Raw genomic sequence first — 20,480 nt, forward strand, 5'->3', positions numbered from 1 at the left:
AGGTTTGCACATCCTATGCTGATTGCATTCCATGGAGTTGCCAAAGAGACCCAAAACATAATGGAAATAGAGTCAAATGTTCAACACTATATCATGAGCACGAGCCTCAAGGAAAACTCAACATACAAAACAAGGTCACGAGGCCTTAAGAACCAAATATGCCCCCTTCATGACGAAAGAGGGTATTGGTTAGGTGCCTAGATTCTATACTTAAATTGCTTTTGTTTTCTAAAGTTTCAAAGTCTTTTAGGCTTCGTGCCAATGCTCACATATCCGGTTTGTAGTTTAAATCCGGCCAAGAAAATGGTCTTTTGTTTAGCAATGGCATGCAATTTTCACATCTAGCTGGGTTGTGCATCCAACTCGTCTCGCACTCTATGGACGCAAGGTGGATGCAACTTTCTTTTCTTCTATCTGTTTCTTTCTAGGGTTTGGTAATTGTGCAGTTTTAATACATCGAATCATCTTCTAGGGCCTTCTGTACATGCTGAGAATTATTATTGTACCGTTTATACATAGATACGCCCTTGAGATGGTGCATTCTAGCCACTGAAATTTTCCAAAATTGCAATTCCACCCCATTAAAACCCAAGCTACCTTAGTTAAATTAACTCCACTCTTCGGATGAAGTTTAGATACGACTCTGTTGCAGCCCGACTGAACATAACAGAGCGCCCGTCTGGGAGGCTCAGCAATGGAGCTTCGACCGAGGAAGGGACGCTCTGCACATCCGCCTTCTACACCCTCAGAAGGTAAGCATTCTTCCCGGAAGCCTCCGCAGTCCGTTTCGCGCAAGAAGCCAGCCTCTTCGCCAATTTTCATCCCTTCAGATAATGAAGCCACCGACCCAAAGCACAACCTTTTAGGTTCATACCCTGATTTCGTTCAGGATAAGCACGAAAGCGTTCTTCTGCCTGAGACCCCCATCTCCGAATTTGTGACATCCACACAGAAGGCCTTATCATCAACAATCAAGCAGAAGAAGAAAGCGGCTTCACACGTGAAGAAGAAAGTAACTAAAGTGAGGGAAATTACACAGCAGGATAGCATAGCCATGGAAGATGCCTTTCCAATCAATGATTGTAATACTGTTCCACTAGATACTGTTCACTTGGATGACACTGGAACAGGTGATCAAATTTGCGCTTTGAAAGATGCCGATGCAACAAAAACTATCACCAACAGTGCCTACAAGGATAGCAGCAAGCTTGATAGAGAGATAATTGTAAAAAATTGCAAGAACACACAGTCAGCAAAGAAGAAGAGTGCTGCAAAGAGTGGTAGAGGCGAAAGAAGAATCTTGGAAAGTGAAGAAGTGGCCCGTATCACCAGGGATGATAAGGTGGACCAGGTAAATGTTCAAGAGCCGGATGCACCGTTTCCAGCAGTCTCTGATGGGTGCTATCAAACGTTGTCACTAACTTTATCAGACGATGTAACTGCTCAAGCTTCAGGTGAATTGCAAGTAGATTTGTGTGTTAGGAAGAATTTAGCTAGCACTCTAGAGGAAGATGTGCAGGTTCAAGATTCAAAAGCAAGCAGCAAGAAGAAGTCTCGATCAAATAAGAAAAACTTTAATGAAGACAGGTTAAGTCGAAAGCTTTTTGAAGAGAGTAGCTTGTTGTCGCCCGATACTGAGCCTGATTCAAGCAAGGAAGAAGAGACAAGGATGGATAGAAAAAAAATTGAAAAGTCTGATAAGATGGTGAGTATCACTAGTGAAGCACAATGCAGTATGTCAACTAGTGAAAATTTGAAGGAAACTGACCAGTTGAATCTTGAATTGTTCGAGAACGATGAAAAGAGTTCTGAAAAAGAATTTACTGAAGAGGGCATTGGCAGTGAATGCATTCAAACTTACGCCTCAGATGAGCCTTCACATAGAGATCCCTTTTCAGGAAATGAAAGGGGTAAAGAAAGGGGCACGGTCTTTGATAATGCTTTAGAAGTAGAGCATGATAAGATGAAAGGTGTTGCAACTCATATTGAAGATCACAATAATACTGATGATGATAATGACAGCAATGCTTCTAGCAGCAGTGACGAGGATGAGGCTTATCTGGCATCAATATTTGCCAGCGCCTTGAAGGCGCATTTGCACATTTCTGAGCCAAGGTATAGTTTTAATCCTTGTGTGCAGGAGCTATTTCAATTTATGACATTTTGAAGTAGGTAAGCATATGAGTCCTACAAATGAATTTGCAACTTGTTATTTGTATCGCGAGCTTAGGGCCTGATATATAGTGGTTTAGATTGTTGAGGAGGACTGCTAGGGGTGTAGAATTTTAGGTCAAACTTCTACTTTGTATCAATGACCCAGCATTTTTCTGAGATGATTCGTTTTGGTTGGCTTATATAATCTCTATTGGCTCCTAAGGGCCTGTGAAAGATTCCTATACCTTGTTTTGTATGTTGAGTTTGCCTTGATGGACATTGAACATCTAATTCTATTGATTTCAGTCTGCCCGGCAAACCCATGGCAATGCAGTCAGAGCAGGATGTGGAAGAAGGAGAGAACGTGTCTAGGAAAGATGCAGTCAAGGGTTCTCACCTCAATGGTAACAATGGCAGGTTTGTGATTGGTCAGTACACTGTGGATTGAGTTATGTGACATATTCATTTGTTATTTGGTTTTATCACCCTTAACCGATTGTGCAATTTTCCCAGGTTAGGAGGTTGTGGACTGTCATGGGCACCAAAGGTTGCATTGTCAGCACCAAAGAGCTGTCGACCACAGCAAGCAGGACCTTCAAAGTCAAGCCCTAGCAAGATTTGGGAGAAAGACCGATGTCTGGTAGATGGTTTATGTGTACCTCCTCCAGATCCAGCGAAGCTTAACAAGTTGGCCAGACAGCAGAAGAAAGACACAATAGGCAACAAGTGGTACATCTCTTGTATGAAATCCAGTTGAGATAGAGACTGTAGTTATTCCAACAAATTAGGTGTCCAAGATTCTTGGCATATCTGTAGATCACATTTTTGGATCTAGAAATCCTTTTTGAAGAGGTTTTCCTGGCCAAAATCAGAGTTGCTGCTTTTCTTGGTGTCTGAAGACCTTCTTGCACTCGAATGTGAGCTTCTACAATGGCACACTAACCACAAACTTCTCCCCCTTCTCCTGTGCCTCTCAACAAAGAGAGACTGTTATGTATGCATGATTTGTGTAGCTTGGGTTAAGTTGATTCAGAAGCAGTGAAGGCAAGGGAGACCAAGTTGTGGTAGCCATATGTGTATAGATATTAAAGGTTAGGTTTGCTAGCTACTTACAAGTTTTCTCTAGCCCCAGCTACAAGAAACCTATATCAGTGCACTTGTCCATAAAATTGAAAGTCACATGAACTTTCAGATTCAGCTGATGACTAACTGTAACAGGTACAACCTGTCTGCCCCGACAATCACTCCTGAACTCAAAAAGGAGCTCCAGATTGTGAAGGTTGGTTGGCTAGTTTTGCTATGTGACTTGGATTGAAGCCCTTTGATACTTTACTGTCTGTATTCTGACCTGGGAGCTCTTTGCTTAGCTTCGTGGCGTTTTAGATCCAAAAAGGCATTACAAAGCTGAAGACTCCAAGGGGCTTCCTAAATACTTCCAAGTAAGAGAATTTACATTTGCCGAGCTTTAATTCTTTTGTTAAGTTGCTATGCTTGACTTTGAATGTCAACATAAATGTAACACGAGTTTTGTTTTGTTGTGCATATGTATTATATGGAAACATGGAAGAAATGTAGACTCTCTGAATGAATCTCTGTTGATATGCATGTGTGTGGATGCACGTTGTTCATGGTCTTCATGAGGTCTTGTGTTTGTGCTCAGAACCTCGATTTAAGCAACTGCTTTTTAAGACAGTCCCCATCTTAATCTTTGGGACACAAAAAATGCATTGCCACAGACACCCAGGTTGGGTGGAGGTTGCTGTTTGGGGCTTGCATGACCCCAAATTGGTTCTAGCGCGGAAAAGGTGATTCATTTGCGGTGCCCTAATGGCAATGCAAAATAAATGCTGAATTTCTTGGGATGGGAGGCATCCCCTCCTTCCAGCATGGTGCATTTTATTGGTGTCTTCTATAGGGCTTGCATGTTTTGATTTGAAATGGGGCATATGTGGTTGGAATAACTCATTTGGCTCTGGAGGGAACTAAGAACAACATTCCAAATGTTTCGTACCATCAAGCCACTGGCAGGTCCAAGTTTTGGTTTTATATGTACATGTGTATCTGTATATGTATATATATGAAAAGTAGCTGAGGGCAAGTACAAGACTATTTACAAAGCATGCCCCAAGGCGACATGTGGAAAACTGTATACAACTGGCCAAGGGAAAACACCTCCTAAAGAGAATATGAAGTGCCTTGGCAAGCTAAGGGAAGAGAGGATGAAAGCGGCCTCTGAAAGATAGGCACTCCCACCAAAAGCTCATTCTGTAACTGCATACCTAAGGCTAAGGCCACCAAATGATGTGGAGTAAGGAACGGCTGCCATGGCAGTAGCTCGATGTCGACCAAAGCCTGCCAACTGGTACCATCTGAATGTAAAGGCCGTGGAAAAACAGGGAGGGAGCGAGCAGTCGATGATGGAGATGATAGAGAAGAAACAAGTGGCATCACCAAAAATCTACCAAAGGAGACCAAAAAGGATGGCCCATAGAGCGCTATAACTGGAATAGTCAAGGAGATGCCAACCAAGGTCGGAAGGGAACTCCAGAAACAGTAAAGGAAACTCCGAGCTCCACCATCAGAATCTTGGTAGAGGGAAAAGAGCAGGAACCCCAATACACCACCACATCTCAAGAAAAAAACTAAACAAGAAAAACATTGAAAACAAAAACATGCAAACACGAACACCAAAAACCATACCCGGTGCACATGCTTCACTCACGGACACATACATGCCCACCACAACAAGCAAGCGTGAGGGGTATAAAAAGACACCTCCACCCAAAACACATCCACCCATTGGAGCAAGGAAGAAGAACCAAAATATGCACACAAAAACCAACAAAACAAGATAGGTGAACGACAAAACCTAAGGAAAGCAGTGATCTCTACATCAAGCGGGGGCGTTGAAGGTAAGCAAGTCGTGAGCTGACTCGTTGAAGGAGATGGTAACAAAGGTAGGAGTGGCAAGCAAACATCGGCATGATGCAGAGTAGATGCAAAACCGCTCCAACTAAGGTGGTTGTTGCCGGACTGCTCCTCGAGATGGCCAAATTTCGCCAAAGGAAAGGGGGGCAGTGGCAGCAGTAGCAGTAGGCTGCATGATAGACCAAAGCAAAAGAGGAGTGGATGATGGGGAAGGTTGACGAGGACAGCGGGCTGCGAAGAGGAGGGCGGATGGCTGAGCAGTCAGTGGTCAGCCACTGATTGCAGCAGACGGGGCAGGCACGGTGGTCGCGGGGACAACAGGTGATGGAGGGCGGTGTCGCGGATAGGAGGCCCGCGAAGTTCGAACAGATGCGGCAGTAGCAGCACGCGGTTAGGGCAACCATTGCGGTCCTCTTTCTCTCTCTCTCTCTTTCTCCTCTCACTTATATACATACTTATATACATATAATGCACTCCGCCCCCTGTGTGTATGGGCATCATTGGCAGTAGAGCTACTGCTGTTTCACGATTGTGACTTTGTTACAGTATTACATCTACTCCTAGTTGCAGATACGCAAAGTGCCATGCCAAGGAGGACCCCTATGCTTGGATGGTCACGACCTTTGGCTCAAGAGACATGCCTCTTCACCAAAAGCCACACTCCTTCAACCACTGGTCACACCCCATTGCTCTACAGTTGCGACTCTTCGTCCAATGGTTGCAGCTCTTCGTCGAAAAGATGTGTCTTTACGTCTAAAGTCGCGTCTCTTTACCATGAGACTTGTCTTTTCATTTATGTCTCTTCATCTCCTATATAAGGAGCCTATTGTACTCCGTTTTAAAGCATTCATTCTGTAACTAAGTCAGACTTTGTAAATAATTAATTTATTTACGAAAAAAAGAATTATCTAATTAGTTGTGTGCACACCAGAATAGACCTAGCAGTTCTAAGGCCTCAGGTGAGCCTAAATGCGGGCTAGAACACCTCAGAGGGACCTAACCAGAAATTACCCTGAAGCCCTAGTGATTGGGAAATCGGGTCTTCAGAAAGGGGTAAGCAGTAGCCTTAGATTTTAGGCTCAGAAAAATACGCGCGTCAGTACAAGCACATGAATGAGATTGGGTCCTTAGAACAATGACCCTAAGGCTAATAAAGCTAATAAATCTTAGGGTAAGTTTCGTTAAATTAAATTTAACGGTCCGTGCCCGGGCAGGCGGCCGGACAAGTGTGAACAGGTAAAGGCGGTGCAGTGCCCGTGCGGCATTGCGCCGACAGACCTTTGGTGTTCTCATAAAAGAATCATTGGTAGCAGTTGTTAGTTAGTTGCACATTTTTTTTAATTAATGAGGTAGAAGTTTTTAAAGTCAAAAGTTGAATGGTTTTTAAGTTTTTAAAGTAAGTGTGCCAAGTGGCACACTTACCAATGCAAACTAACTCTCTCTCTCTCTCTCTCTCTCTCACCCTCTCTCTCTGCCTAGCGCCCCCTCTCCCTGATGGCTATTTAGGAGCCCCCCCTCCCCCATTTTCAGGGCTGGCAGTGCACCTACCCCCCCTAATGTGAGCGTGCTCTACGCGGTGGAGCCCTCCATTGAAGTTTGAGAGCAGCCCCTTGCGACATATGTGGTAGCCTTGTGCTCCCATTGTCAAGAACAAGGGATCTCACAGTCATAGACACCTTCTGGTGAAGTTTCATCGTGAGAAGCTGCCGTAGACGCTCTCTTAGCAGAGTGCGGCTGCTGTAATTCTCTGTTTTCAGCCCCTAATCACCTCGATTAGGGCTATTTTCAGCAGATCAGCCATAGAAATTCTCTTCTCTCTCCTTATCCTAAGTCTACATCAAGTTTGGTGCGATTCCATCGCGAAGAAGACCTTTGTTTCGGTGTAGGGGTGTGCACAAGTAAGAATTTCAGGTTATGTGCAGAAAATTACAGCAAGCATGTGCGTGTGCATTTTGCTTGTTTCTCTTTTGTGTTTGATGCATGAATGAATGAGCATGAAGGCAACACATAAGGGAAGATGGACTCTCCTCTGTGAGAGCTTCCGATGAGCTGTTTTGGAAGATAGACTCTCTTTTCGAGAGCTTCCAACCAGTCTCGCAGAAGAGGGAAATCCCCTAAGCAGAAAGAAAGTGGAAACACTTTCTCAGTCAGTAGTCAGAACAGAACAGAAGAAAGAATAGAGGACGGGCGTATGCCCCGTTCCTGTGCTTGTAAAGATTCTCCCTTAGTAATAAAGATATCCTCTTTATGGTGGGGGATCAGCCCATCTTCTGGTCCCCGATGGAGTGTCAAGTTTTCTCTCTCCCTCTAGTTCTCTTGAGTATTTGAAGTGCAATTAAACGTCAGTTTACGCTTCCGTATTTTTGTGACAGTGGTATCAGAGCAAGGTCCTCTCTCTCTTCCTAAAGGGATTGACGACTCTTGGCAGACTGCAGAAATGGGAGGACGCGAGATAGAGTTCTCTCTCCTTCAACAGCAGGTGGAAGAGTTGCAGAAAGCTCTCTCCCATCCAGAAGTCCAAAAGATTCTCCATACTCTTGAAAAAGGGAAGGAGAAAATGCCGATGGGGTCGTGAGAAATCCCGCAGAGCCCAAAGGCGCCACAACCAAGAAAAGATCCTTTGATTGGAACTTCCCGCATGCACGAGAGGCAGAAGAAATCTCCAGAACGTCATGTGCGGTTTAATCCAAAAGTTCAAGAGCAGGATCCCCCTGATTCCCCTCAGTTCTCTTTCATGAAGGATCTGGAAGACAGTTTCTCTGGAAGACATGTTTCTCGACGATCCGTCGCAGCAAGAAGTACATTCAAGGGAAAGGACTCCTGTCCCCAAGGAGTCTAAGCATAGAAAGAAGGAGCACCATAAGAAGAAGCACCACAGGCAGAAAACATTCAAGTCGGGAGATAAAGATGTGAAATTCGACACCTACAATGGACGGCGTGATAATGACAAAGCTTTGGCTTTCATCCGCCAATTTGAAGTTGCATTTGCTGAAGGGAATTTTAAAGAAAGATCCAAGCTTTGCCATGTCAGTTTGTACCTGAAAGGCACCGCAATTGGTGGTTAACTCTTATCCTGGAAGATCGCAAACCCCAAGATTGGACCGCTTTCAAGAAGGAGTTCTACGCACAGTTCCTTCCTCCAGACTATGAGGAAGAGGCAAAGAAAGAATGGGATCGACTTTCACAGTCAGAGAACGAAACTGTTCCACGCTATGTGGATAGGTTTTGGGACGTTCTCTTGAAAGTCACTCCATTCAAGAAGATTGACGATTCGGAGAAGATGCGCAAGTTTGAAGCAGGTTTGCATGAAGCCTTGCAAAAGGCTATGAAGCTTTACCCTCGAGGTAACTTGCAGATACTTATGGAATCAGCCCGCATAGCTGATGGAATACATGACAAGGGTACTCCCAGGAAGATGGAGCAAAGCACTTACCATGCTAAGCAGAAGGCTCTCCATGAGCAACCTACCTCTTCTACTGCTTCTCAAAAGAAGAAAAGAACCGCCTCCGAAGCAGAAGCAAAGCCAAATCAGCCCAAGAAAGGGAGATATCTCTCTCCTGCTGAGTTGCGAACATATATTAGTGAAGGAAGATGCTTCAAGTGCGACAAGTTGGTCATATGAAGGGTGACTGTCCTACCAAACCTCCACAACCACCCTCTTCCAATGCAGTCCCAGATGTACAGGGAAATACAACCAAGGATGGAAAAGAAAGAGCTCTTCTCAAAGCATGGGGTAGTATCAACAACCAGCGGGCTCTTATTTTGTTTGACCCTGGTAGTACAGACAACTTCATCTCTACCAAGCTAGCTGACGACCTGAACTTGCAGCCCAATCGTTTCGGAGTCTCTATTCAAGCGCAATCTGCTTTCAAAGGGCAGAACTCAAACTCTACTCCAATCATAGGGAAGTTGAATCTAAAGGTCGACGACTACAAGGATCAAGAGTCTTTCTTACTAGCTTCACTTGAAGGATGCGATGTTATCTTGGGAATGCCTTGGCACTACAAGATGCATCCCATTCCTGACTATGTTCAGAAAACCTTATCTTTTGCTCATAAAGGAAAGGAGTATCTTGTACTTGCAGATGCAGGTGATTGGCGTATTCCTATCGCCAATCACATTGCCATCAAGAAAGAAATGAAAAAGTGTGTTTCAGCGTACTTGATTTTTGCAAGAGAGAGAGATGTGTCTGTTTCACAACTTTCTTCCTCTTTAGAGCAAAAAAGACTTAAGTTAATAGAAAGATATAAAGATTGTTTTGCAGATGAACTTCCAAATGAACTCCCACCTTCGCGACCTGAGGATCATACAATTGATTTGATCCCAGGAAGTTCTCCTCCAAATCAGCCCCCTTATCGAGTTAGTCTAATGCAGCAAGAGGAAATTCTCAAGCAGGTTAACGAACTTTTGGAGAAGGGCTTAATAAGGCATATTCTCCAAATTGTTCACCTGTCTTGCTAGTACAGAAAAAGGATGGCACATTCCGCATGTGCATAGACTATAGATCTCTAAACAAGATCACAATCAAGAATCGATTTCCAATCCCTCGAATTGACGACATTCTTGACAAGTTACAAGGAGCAAGTGTCTTTAGTCGTATAGACTTGAAGAGCGGTTATCATCAAATCTGCATAGCTCCTCAGGATGTGCATAAGACTTCATTTAGAACAACCTTCGGGTTGTATGAATTTTTAGTGATGCCTTTTGGACTCACTAATGCACCAGCTACATTCAACAGAATGATGGATAGAATCTTCCACTCATACAGAAGCTTTACAGGCGTTTTCTTTGATGACGTCTTAATCTTCTCAGAGACGGAAGACGAACACTATAAGCATCTCGCCTTAGTGTTTGAAGAATTACGCAAACACAAATTATTTGTGAATGCGAAGAAGAGTGAGTTCTTTCTAAAAGAAATCCACTATTTGGGCCATATAGTATCTCACAACCAGGTGAGAATGGACCCTGATAAGATTCAAGCAGTTGTAGAATGGCCTACGCCAACTACAGTACATGATGTACGAAGTTTCCTTGGCCTCTATTCTTATTATCGGCGTTTCATTCGAGCTTTTGCCGCGATAGCAGGTCCCCTCCATGACGTGACAAAGAAGCGGATTCCATTCCATTGGTGGTCTGGACAAAAACAAGCTTTCGAAAAGCTTAAGTATCTACTCAGTCACGGACCTGTTCTCACCGTCCTTGATCTTCGCAAACCTTTCGAGGTATACTGCGATGCATCTGGAGATTGTGTAGGAGCAGTTTTGAACCAAGAGGGTCACGCGATAGCCTATGAAAGTCGGCGCCTTAAAGATGCAGAGTTGCATGCCTCCATATACGAAAAAGAGCTAATGGTAGTAATTCATGCTCTTTCCATTTGGAAACACTATCTATTAGGAGCTGATTTTATTATCAAGACAGATCATCAAAGTCTTCGCTACTTTCTCACACAGAGAAAGTTATCAGAAAAGCAGATGAGATGGGCCAACTTTCTTTCAATGTTTCATTTTCAGATTTTACACACTTCTGGAACAAAGAATGCAGTTGCAGATGCTCTCTCCAGGCGTCCAAAAATCAATGCACTAACAACAATTTATCATGAGGAACTAGAATCTCTCAGCGAGATGTATCCTCAAGATCCAGACTTTGCCACAAATTGGGCAGATCTTCAAGCTGGTCACTCAAAGCCACCTTATTCTATCATGGATAATACACTCTATCGTCAACAAGCAATATGCATAGCTCAGCCCTTACGACAAAAGGTGATGGATGAAGCACATAATTCTCCTTATGCCGGGCATCGGGGAATTGCTTCCACCACTAGTGCCCTCGAAAGGTATTTCTTTTGGCCAACACTCCGTGCGGACATTGAAAAACATGTACGTGAGTGTTTAGTATGCCAAAAAGTGAAATATGACAGACATAAAGTTTATGGCAAGCTTCAGCCACTCCGTGTGCCTAACACGCCATGGGAAAGTATTGCCATGGATTTTATTACGGATCTTCCTCGATCCAAGAATGGAAATGATGCAATCTGGACTATAGTAGACAGATTCAGTAAGCAAGCCTATTTCCTTCCAGTAAAGAAGACGATCAAAGCTGATCACATGGCTAGAATATTTCTAGCTCAGATTTTTAAACACCATGGATTGCCAAAGACTATTGTGAGCGACAGAGATCCCCGCATGACTAGTCTATTTTGGCAGGCATTGTTCGAAAACTTGGGAACTAAGCTTGATTTTTCATCAGCTTATCATCCTCAAACAGATGGTCAAAGCGAAATCGCTAATGCCACTGTTTTAGATCTCCTCAAGTGCTATGTTTCGGAACGACAATCCGAATGGGAACAGTACTTACCAATAGTTGAGTTTGCGTATAATAATACCATACATTCCTCAACTGGTAAAGCTCCCTTTGAAATTATTTATGGGAAGCCACTCCTACTTCCTATTATGGTTACCAAAGAAAACATCTTCGCCGCAGATGAATTTGTGCGCAATATTGATATTGCCCATCAACAAGTAAAGCAAGCGATTCTTCGTACTCAAGAGCAACAGAAGAGAAAAGGAGACAAGCACAGAAGGAATCTCAATCTTGAAAAAGGACAATATGTACTGCTTCGGTTTGAGAAAGCTAGATTGAAAAAGCGGGTCGGCAGAGGGAAAGTTGTCAAACTTTCCCATAGATTTTACGGCCCTTTCAAAATTACAGATAAAGTCAATGATGTGACTTTCAGATTGGATTTACCTTATAATTGTCGAATCCATAATGCTTTTCATGTCAGTCTCTTCCGACCCTATGTTGGACCTCCTCCAGTGGCGCCCGTACAAGAAGATCCTCCAGAAGTCGAAGAGACTGAGGAAATCCTTCAACCTGAACAGATAATACACCACTCGGAGAGACAACTCAAGTCGGGGAGTCTACATCGAAAGTATTTAGTCAAGTTCAAGAATTACACTCCTTTAGATGCAAAGTGGATGACTGAGTCCGATCTTAAGGACTACCTCGATATCTTGCACAGCTATGTTGACGCTCTACAGTTGAGGTCAACTGTTTAGAACCAAGAGGGATGTAACTAAGTCAGACTTTGTAAATAATTAATTTATTTACGAAAAAAAGAATTATCTAATTAGTTGTGTGCACACCAGAATAGACCTAGCAGTTCTAAAGCCTCAGGTGAGCCTAAATGCGGGCTAGAACACCTCAGAGGGACCTTAGCAGAAATTATCCTGAAGCCCTAGTGATTGGGAAATCGGGTCTTCAGAAAGGGGTAAGCAGTAGCCTCAGATTTTAGGCTCAGAAAAATACGCGCGTCAGTACAAGCACATGAATGAGATGGGGTCCTTAGAACAGTGACCCTAAGGCTAATAAAGCTAATAAAGCCTTAGGGTAAGTTTCGTTAAATTAAATTTAACGGTCCGTGCCCGGGCAGGCGGCCGGACAAGTGTGAACAGGTAAAGGCGGTGCAGTGTCCGTGCGGCATTGCGCCGGCAGACCTTTGGTGTTCTCATAAAAGAATCATTGGTAGCAGTTGTTAGTTAGTTGCACATTTTTTTAATTAATGAGGTAGAAGTTTTTAAAGTCAAAAGTTGAATGGTTTTTAAGTTTTTAAAGTAAGTGTGCCAAGTGGCACACTTACCAATGCAAACTAACTCTCTCTCACTCTCACTCTCACCCTCTCTCTCTTCCTAGCGCCCCCTCTCCCTGATGGCTATTTAGGAGCCCCCCCTCCCCCATTTTCAGGACTGGCAGTGCACCTACCCCCCCTAATGTGAGCGTGCTCTACGCGGTGGAGCCCTCCATTGAAGTTTGAGAGCAGCCCCTTGCGACATATGTGGTAGCCTTGTGCTCCCATTGTCAAGAACAAGGGATCTCACAGTCATAGACACCTTCTGGTGAAGTTTCATCGCGAGAAGCTGCCGTAGACGCTCTCTTAGCAGAGTGCGGCTGCTGTAATTCTCTGTTTTCAGCCCCTAATCACCTCGATTAGGGCTGTTTTCAGCAGATCAGCCATAGAAATTCTCTTCTCTCTCCTTATCCTAAGTCTACATCAAGTTTGGCGCGATTCCATCGCGAAGAAGACCTCTGTTTCGGGGTAGGGGTGTGCACAGGTAAGAATTTCAGGTTATGTGCAGAAAATTACAGCAAGCATGTGCGTGTGCATTTTGCTTGTTTCTCTTTTGTGTTCGATGCATGAATGAATGAGCATGAAGGCAACACATAAGGGAAGATGGACTCTCCTCTGTGAGAGCTTCCGATGAGCTGTTTTGGAAGATAGACTCTCTTTTCGAGAGCTTCCAACGAGTCTCGCAGAAGAGGGAAATCCCCTAAGCAGAAAGAAAGTGGAAACACTTCCTAAGTCAGTAGTCAGAACAGAACAGAAGAAAGAATAGAGGACGGGCGTATGCCCCGTTCCTGTGCTTGTAAAGATTCTCCCTTAGTAATAAAGATATTCTCTTTATGGGGGGGGACCAGCCCATCTTCTGGTCCCCAATGGAGTGTCAAGTTTTCTCTCTCCCTCTAATTCTCTTGAGTATTTGAAGTGCAATTAAACGTCAGTTTACGCTTTCGTATTTTTGTGACACATTCAATCAATCAAACGCACATTTAGTCTCTTGAGGCTCAATTTGATCTTAAGTATGAAGTTTTAAGTCTTAATTATAGGATTAGCACCACTAATCCTCATAGTGGTATCAGAGCATATTTTTTTCTCGAGACCCGAAGATTGTGAGCCTCTCACCCTCGCCGCTACCCTCTCCCTCCCTCTTCCCGGAGTTGCATGGAAGCAAAAGAGAGATGGTACATACACACCTATGTGTATGAGGTAACCTAAACCTTCTTTTCCAATTCTGCATACAGAAGACAGAACTCAGATGTGTGTGCGGGGCGTATCCAAAGAACCTCGTGCACCTTTGCTTGGGTGACACTTTAAAGTTTAAACCCTCCCTCGCCCTTCCTGCGAACAAGCACACAACAGGCAACATACATGTCACGTGCACACTTAGGTCTAGGTTTCAGGTAAGCTGAGGAAGTGTTCTGGCACCTTTGTGAGCCTGTGCGCACGCCGTGCATGTCCAGGCACTTAGAGTAGTTGCATATCCTATGGTTGCACACAACATGATCATCAACATGACATTCAGTACCCATCATGAGCATTTTACAGTGCATAGAACGCATTTTCCCAATCAATCCATTTTTCACATATTATTTAATAAGTGACTTTTGTTGGAAACTGGGTAGGGCAAATTTGCTAAGCTACTTTAAATAAAATCTAGCGCTAGCACTTTTTGGCAGAAGAGGCAGCAGAAGTTCTAGCAACTTGCAGTGCACCTTCTCAGCAAGACCGGTAGGAGGCCTAGCGTTTCCTGCCAACGACATAGCAAATAGCGGTTTTGGCTACAGATCAGCCTAGCGTTTTCTGCTAGAGATTCAGCCTAGCGTTTTCAGCAGATAGCAAATCAGCCTTGGCATTTTGCTACAGATCTCATGGCGTTTTTCAATTGCAGACCTTGCCTAGCGTATTGCAGTTTTCAGCGTCAGATCAGCCCCAGTTCATCAGCGTTTTCAGTTTTCAGCCCTTAGCCTCGCAAAATCAGCCCTTAGCCTCGCAGATGCCACCTACCCGCCAGATCCTCGCCGTACCGTCAGATCAGCCAGTATTGTCAGATTCAGCCCGTTGTCCGTAGTTTTGAGCATCTGTATTTTCAGCGCATTGTCGTCATGCCGTCGCCATCGCCGTCCTCACCGACACAGTGTCAGTATTCAACAGAGTCAGCAGATTTCCGATTTCAGCCCTAGCGTTTTCAGATTTCAGCCTGTCCTCGTCGTCGTCATCATTGTCGGCAAGTCCATTGCATCTAGACCATTGTACCAGATTTGTGCAATCAATAGCATAGACCTCTCTCACCATAGAAAGGGGGCCCCTTGGAGGAGGGTTTGAGAACCGTCTGGTGTCGTTTTCTTCTCTCTCTCTCTCTCTCTCTCTCTCTCTCTCTCTCAGTCTAAGCACCTTCGTTCACAATAGCATTCACTTTGTTTGTGATCATTGCACTCTCTTACTAAAGGAACGGAAGGCTCTCCCTTCCGTAAGTAAAAGGCACAAATCGGAGCACTCATCTTGAGCAAAGTCAACATTCACTTCGGCTGCACCTTACATTGGTATCAGAGCTTTGGCAGTGTTCTGTATCACTCGAGGAAAGAACCACAAGAAATTTTTTGCTTGTTGCCGTCGCATGTAACTCAAATTCCATTGGGGCGTGTCGATTCCGAATTGTGTTTTTGAAGAGTGGAAAGAAGGGCTTGTCTAGCCTCCTGTCACAAGACAGGCACCACGTGCCAATAGAAAAGAACAGACTGAACAAACTTTTAGTACTTCAATAACAACTGAACTAAAGGAGAGAGAGACAACACGCGACACGGAGTGACAAAGTTCCACCCCAGAGAGTATTGGCCCCAAACCTTTGAGCCCCTTTCGGTATTTCTTTATATTGCATCAACACAGTACAAGCTGGTACTTCAGACTTTGCACCTTCTCCAGGAAGCATGCAAGAGAATGAGCCCTAACCTCATATTTAAAGGCCCTTGGCCTAAAAGCAGTTACAGTGAAAAGCCTTCAAAACTCAAAAGCTTCTGGTCCCAAGAGCAATGCCAAAAGCTGCCACGTATACGTATCTACGGAAATCCGTACAGCTTGCCACGTCATCAGCCAATGCAAAACGCGGAAATCCGTATAGCTTGCCACGTCATCAGCCATCGTAATTTTCGGAACTTCCATACAACTGCCACATCATCTGCTTTGCGTGAGTGTGTGTGTGAGTCCTGGTTATCTTAATCCCTTCATGTCACTGGGCCCCCATCGGACGGGGTCCCCATAAGTCGGTAGGACTTCTTCTTCTTCTGCTACTTGTTCTTCTTAGGGTTTAGGCCCTTCGACCAGCATCTGTAAGTTGGCTCCATTCTTTAGGCTTTGACACGTCAACAGCTTGTGATACCTCCCCTTGTTTCTCTTTTCACTCGTCGACAGCGGACCGAGCACTTAGTGGCCGGCCAATCGATGTGAGGTGGGAAAAAGCAACTTTGGTGTGAGCGCAAGGCTGCCAGAGGGGTGCGCTCGCAGGGAAGAGTCGAGCTCGGGTAAGAGAAAAGCCTTCTCGACACCAATTGCAAGCTAAAGAACCTTAAGAACCTTAAGAACCTCAAGACCTCAAGAACCTCCAGAACCTTATGTAACAAACTTGGACACCCAAGTCAAGATTCTATCGCGACGCAACAGAGATTCACTTCGAAACACTCCACAATTCACAATTAGATCGACACGGCCCGGTGTAGTTCCGTGCCAAGAGGTATTGGCCTGTTAGGTGCAACGGAATGAATGTTTTAACTTTGCTCAAGATGAGTGCTCCGAATTGTGCTCAAGGTTCCTTTTTGTTCTTATGGAAGGGAGAGCCTTCCGTTCTTAATGAGAGAGTGCTATGATCATAAACAAAGTGAATGGACATCGTGCGTGAAAGTGCATGAGACTGAGAGATAGAGAAGAGAATACGACACCAGATACGTTGTAAAACCCTCCTCCAAGGGCCCCACTCTCTATGGCGAGAGCGGTCTACTTATGATTGCACAAATCTCTACAATGCTTGGAGTTGCCGACGATGTCGACGACGATGAGGACAACGACGAGACGGGCTGAAAACTGAAGTCGCTAAGGGCTGAAATCTGCAAATCTTTATCTGCTGAATTCTGACTCTTATGTCTGTGACGATGTCGATGACGACGGTACAACTACGACGCGTTGAAGATGCAGATGCTGAAATCTGCGTTTTCCGGGCTGAATGTAAACCTTGCAGAAACTGCCCGTGCGGCGAGGAATTGCTGCGGGAAAGTGAGATCTGCGAGGTTCGGGGGTTCTTCTGCGATATCTAAAGGCTGAAAACTGAAAACGCTGAAGGTTCCGTCGCGGTAATCTGCAAAACGCTGAGGTTGGTCTGCAAATAAAAAACGCTAGGGCTGAATTTTGTGCTTCTGCAAAAACGCTAGGCTTCTGCTGTGTCTTGCTGTCGGCGGGTTGGTCTGCAATGCAAAACGCTGGGGCTGATCTGCCTTGGCTGAAAACGCTGGTTGTCCTTGGCTGAAACGCTAAGTCTCCTGCCCCGGGGGGGGGGGGGGGGGGGGGGGGGGGGTTCTTGCTGAGAAGTTGCCTGTTGAGCAAGGCGCTCCTGTTGCCTCTTCTGCCAATTAGTGCTAGTGTAGGTTTGCTTATATACAAACTCACTCAATTTGCCCTAGCTACTTTCCAACAAAAGTCGCTTAAAAATAATAAGTGAAAAATGTCAAAAATAGGGAAAATAGGCTAAATGTACTGGAAAATTCCCCTGAAGGATTCTGATGGGAATGCTTATGATCATGCTGTGTGCAACCAGAGGATATGCATCTACACTAAGTGTCTGCACATACACGGTCTGCGAACAGACTCACTTAAGTGCCAGATCACTATTTAATCTATACTGACTAGACTGACTGGACTAACTGAACCCTTGTCGTGATGCAGCTTGTCCACGGACGCATAGGGTTGGATGTGTCACGTGATGTCCCCTCCTTATCAAAGTGAGGTACTGGTACGGAACTGTATGGCGTCGAGGGAGATCACCAATAGCATCTGGAATCCTGGAAGGGAGTGTTCGCCGGCCCACTCTGATGTGTGGGTCGTGCGGTACTTGAACTTCATAAAGGTTTGCAAAGCTTGCTTCCTTAGGCCGCGCCGAAAGAGAGAGTCTCCTGTGGCTCCTCTAATACTTCAACTTCGCAGAAAGTCATGCTTCTTTCTTCTTCAAGAATCTCCCTGGCTGAAAATTCCTGAAACCATTTCCAACACAAAACCATGAACATATCCATTCCATGTAAAGTGAGTGGAAAAAATCTTGTCTTCCTCAAAGACTGTGCATGCAAAGTAGATGAACAAAGAGACGGAGTGCTAACCCGTTCATCACACACACGCAAACAATGAGATCGAATCTTTCTCTTATGATCTAGAGCAATCAATTGTGGCAATTCACAAGGGAAATGCCCATGCTTAGTGCTCATACTGTCATGTGCTCTTTCTACAAATGTGTCATGCCAAGGAAGAGACATGGAATGTGACGTCCTTGAATGCATACTTTTCAGCTTTTCGTGAACAATCCGCATACAACAATCCGCATACATCCGTGCTCATTCATGAGTGAAACGTGCTCAACGTACAATATGTCATGCCTAGGTAAAGGGATCACATAAAGATGCTGACTAAAATACAGGAAACGATCACGAATGAAACACTCGTACAATGCGTGCGTACTAATCATTGGAACACATATACTTCCTGTGAGGGTTCTTTGGATCTAGGCTCAAGAGCGAAGATCGGTTCCTCTTGAAGGGGATCTTTGGACCTAGGCTCGAGAGCCAAGATCGATCCTTCGTGATTGATCAAATCTGCAACAAGGTTAGCTTCGCTAGAAAAAGTATCAACTAACTCATCATCCTTGTGAACAATCACGTCATCTTCATGCAACTCATCATGCTTGTGAGAAATCACATCTTGATCATGCAAATCATCATGCTTGTCATTGTCATCCAAATCATCATGCTCACCATTATCATTCAAATCATCATACGTATCATCATGCAAATCATGTGTGTCATGCTTGGGAAGAAGAGACTGAGAGAGTCGAATCTCTTCCATCTGTGCCTGAACTTGAGAAAAGAGTCGCAACAACTCTTGCTCACACTCTATGGCTGCCTCTCTTTCTGCTTCTCTTTCTGCGTGTCTACGTTCCATTTCTGCTTTTCTTTCTTTGCATTCACGATCAAATTCTGCCATTCTTTCTACTTGTCTTGCTTTACGTCCTAACTTCCTTTTCATAAACATCTGGTCCAAAGCCTCCATAAGAGTTAGTGCAATCCTTGACGTAGATGGGGAAGGGGGAGGGTCGGAAAAACCTCCGGGTGGGGAAAATTCTTCGCCTCTCTCATGCTCATCACCTCCAAGTGAAGTATCCATTCCGCTTCGAGTGATGACCATACACTGATGTCTTGGGTTCTTAAGTTCACGAGAAACTTGGGTTCTTGGGGGTCTTGCGGGTCTTCTTTTGCTTGCAATCTGTGTTAGAGAAGGATCTTCTCTTTCCCCGAGTTCTACTCTTTTCCGCGGGCGCACCCCTTGGCGGCCTTGCGCTCATACCAAGGTTGCTTTTTCCCACCTCACATCGATTGGCCGGCCGCTAAGTGCACGGTCCGTTCTCAATGAGTGAAAAGAGGCACAAGGGGAGGCTGGACAAGCCCTTCTTTCCTGGGATTCTTGTCACTCTTCAAAAACACGATTAGGAATCGACACGCCTAAGTGAACTTGGGTTCGTGCGACCACAACAAGAAAAAAAAATCTTGTGATTCTCGTGATCCTTTCCTTGAGTGATATAGAACACTGCCAAAGCTCTGATACCAATGTTAGGTGCAGTGGAATGAATGTTTGAACTTTGCTCAAGATGAGTGCTCCGAACTGTGCTCAAGGTTCCTTTTTGTTCTTATGGAAGGGAGAGCCTTCCGTTCTTAGTGAGAGAGTGCTATGATCATAAACAAAGTGAATGGACATTGTGCGTGAAAGTGCATGAGACTGAGAGATAGAGAAGAGAATACGAAACCAAAGACGTTGTAAAACCACCTCCAAGGGAGGGCCCTACTCTCTATGGCGAGAGCGGTCTACTTATGATTGCACAAATCTCTCCAATGCTTGGAGTTGCCGATGATGTTGACGACGATGAGGACGACGACGAGACGGGCCAAAAACTGAAATCGCTAAGAGCTGAAATCTGCAAATCTTTATTTGCTGAATTCTGACTCTTATGTCGGTGACGATGTCGATGACGACGGTACGACGACGAGGCGCTGAAAACGCAGATGCTGAATCTCCGTTTTCTGGGCTGAAACTGTAAACCTTGCGGAAACTGACCGTGCAGCGAGGAACTGTTGCGGGAAAGTGAGATCTGCGAGGTTTGGGGGTTCTTCTGCGATGTCTAAAGGCTGAAAACTGAAAACGCTGGTGTTGCTTAAGGTTCCGTCGCGGTAATCTGCAAAATGTTGAGGTTGGTCTGCAAATAAAAAACACTAGGGCTGAATTTTGTGCTTTTGCAAAACGCTAGGCTTCTGCTGTGTCTTGCTGTCGCCGGGTTGGTCTGCAGTGCAAAACACTGGGGCTGATCTGCAATGGAGAAAAACATTGGCTCTCCTTGGCTGAAAACGCTAAGTCTCCTGCCCGGGGGGGGGTCTTGCTGAGAAGTTGCCTGTTGAGCAAGGTGCTCCTGTTGCCTCTTCTGCCAATTAGTGCTAGTCTAGGTTTGCTTATATACAAACTTACTCAATTTGCCTTACCTACTTTC

General features: G+C 44.8%; 1 protein-coding gene across 1 annotated transcript in view; it reads left to right on the forward strand.

The window, feature by feature from the left end:
* The first annotated feature begins 609 nt into the window (after nt 1–609).
* The window catches only part of LOC147446039 (uncharacterized), a 45,975-nt gene continuing 26,104 nt past the window's right edge, over nt 610–20,480 (forward strand). Inside the window, exons 1-5 of the mRNA XM_086525363.1 lie at nt 610–2,115; nt 2,461–2,571; nt 2,668–2,883; nt 3,373–3,433; nt 3,522–3,593. Coding sequence (XP_086381489.1) covers nt 695–2,115; nt 2,461–2,571; nt 2,668–2,883; nt 3,373–3,433; nt 3,522–3,593 — 1,881 coding nt within the window. The 5' untranslated portion in view covers nt 610–694. The remainder of the gene's footprint in view (nt 2,116–2,460; nt 2,572–2,667; nt 2,884–3,372; nt 3,434–3,521; nt 3,594–20,480) is intronic.

The sequence above is a fragment of the Adiantum capillus-veneris genome, chromosome 12 (genome assembly GCF_014529385.1).
Source record: "Adiantum capillus-veneris isolate H3 chromosome 12, ASM1452938v2, whole genome shotgun sequence".
NCBI lineage: Eukaryota > Viridiplantae > Streptophyta > Polypodiopsida > Polypodiales > Pteridaceae > Adiantum > Adiantum capillus-veneris.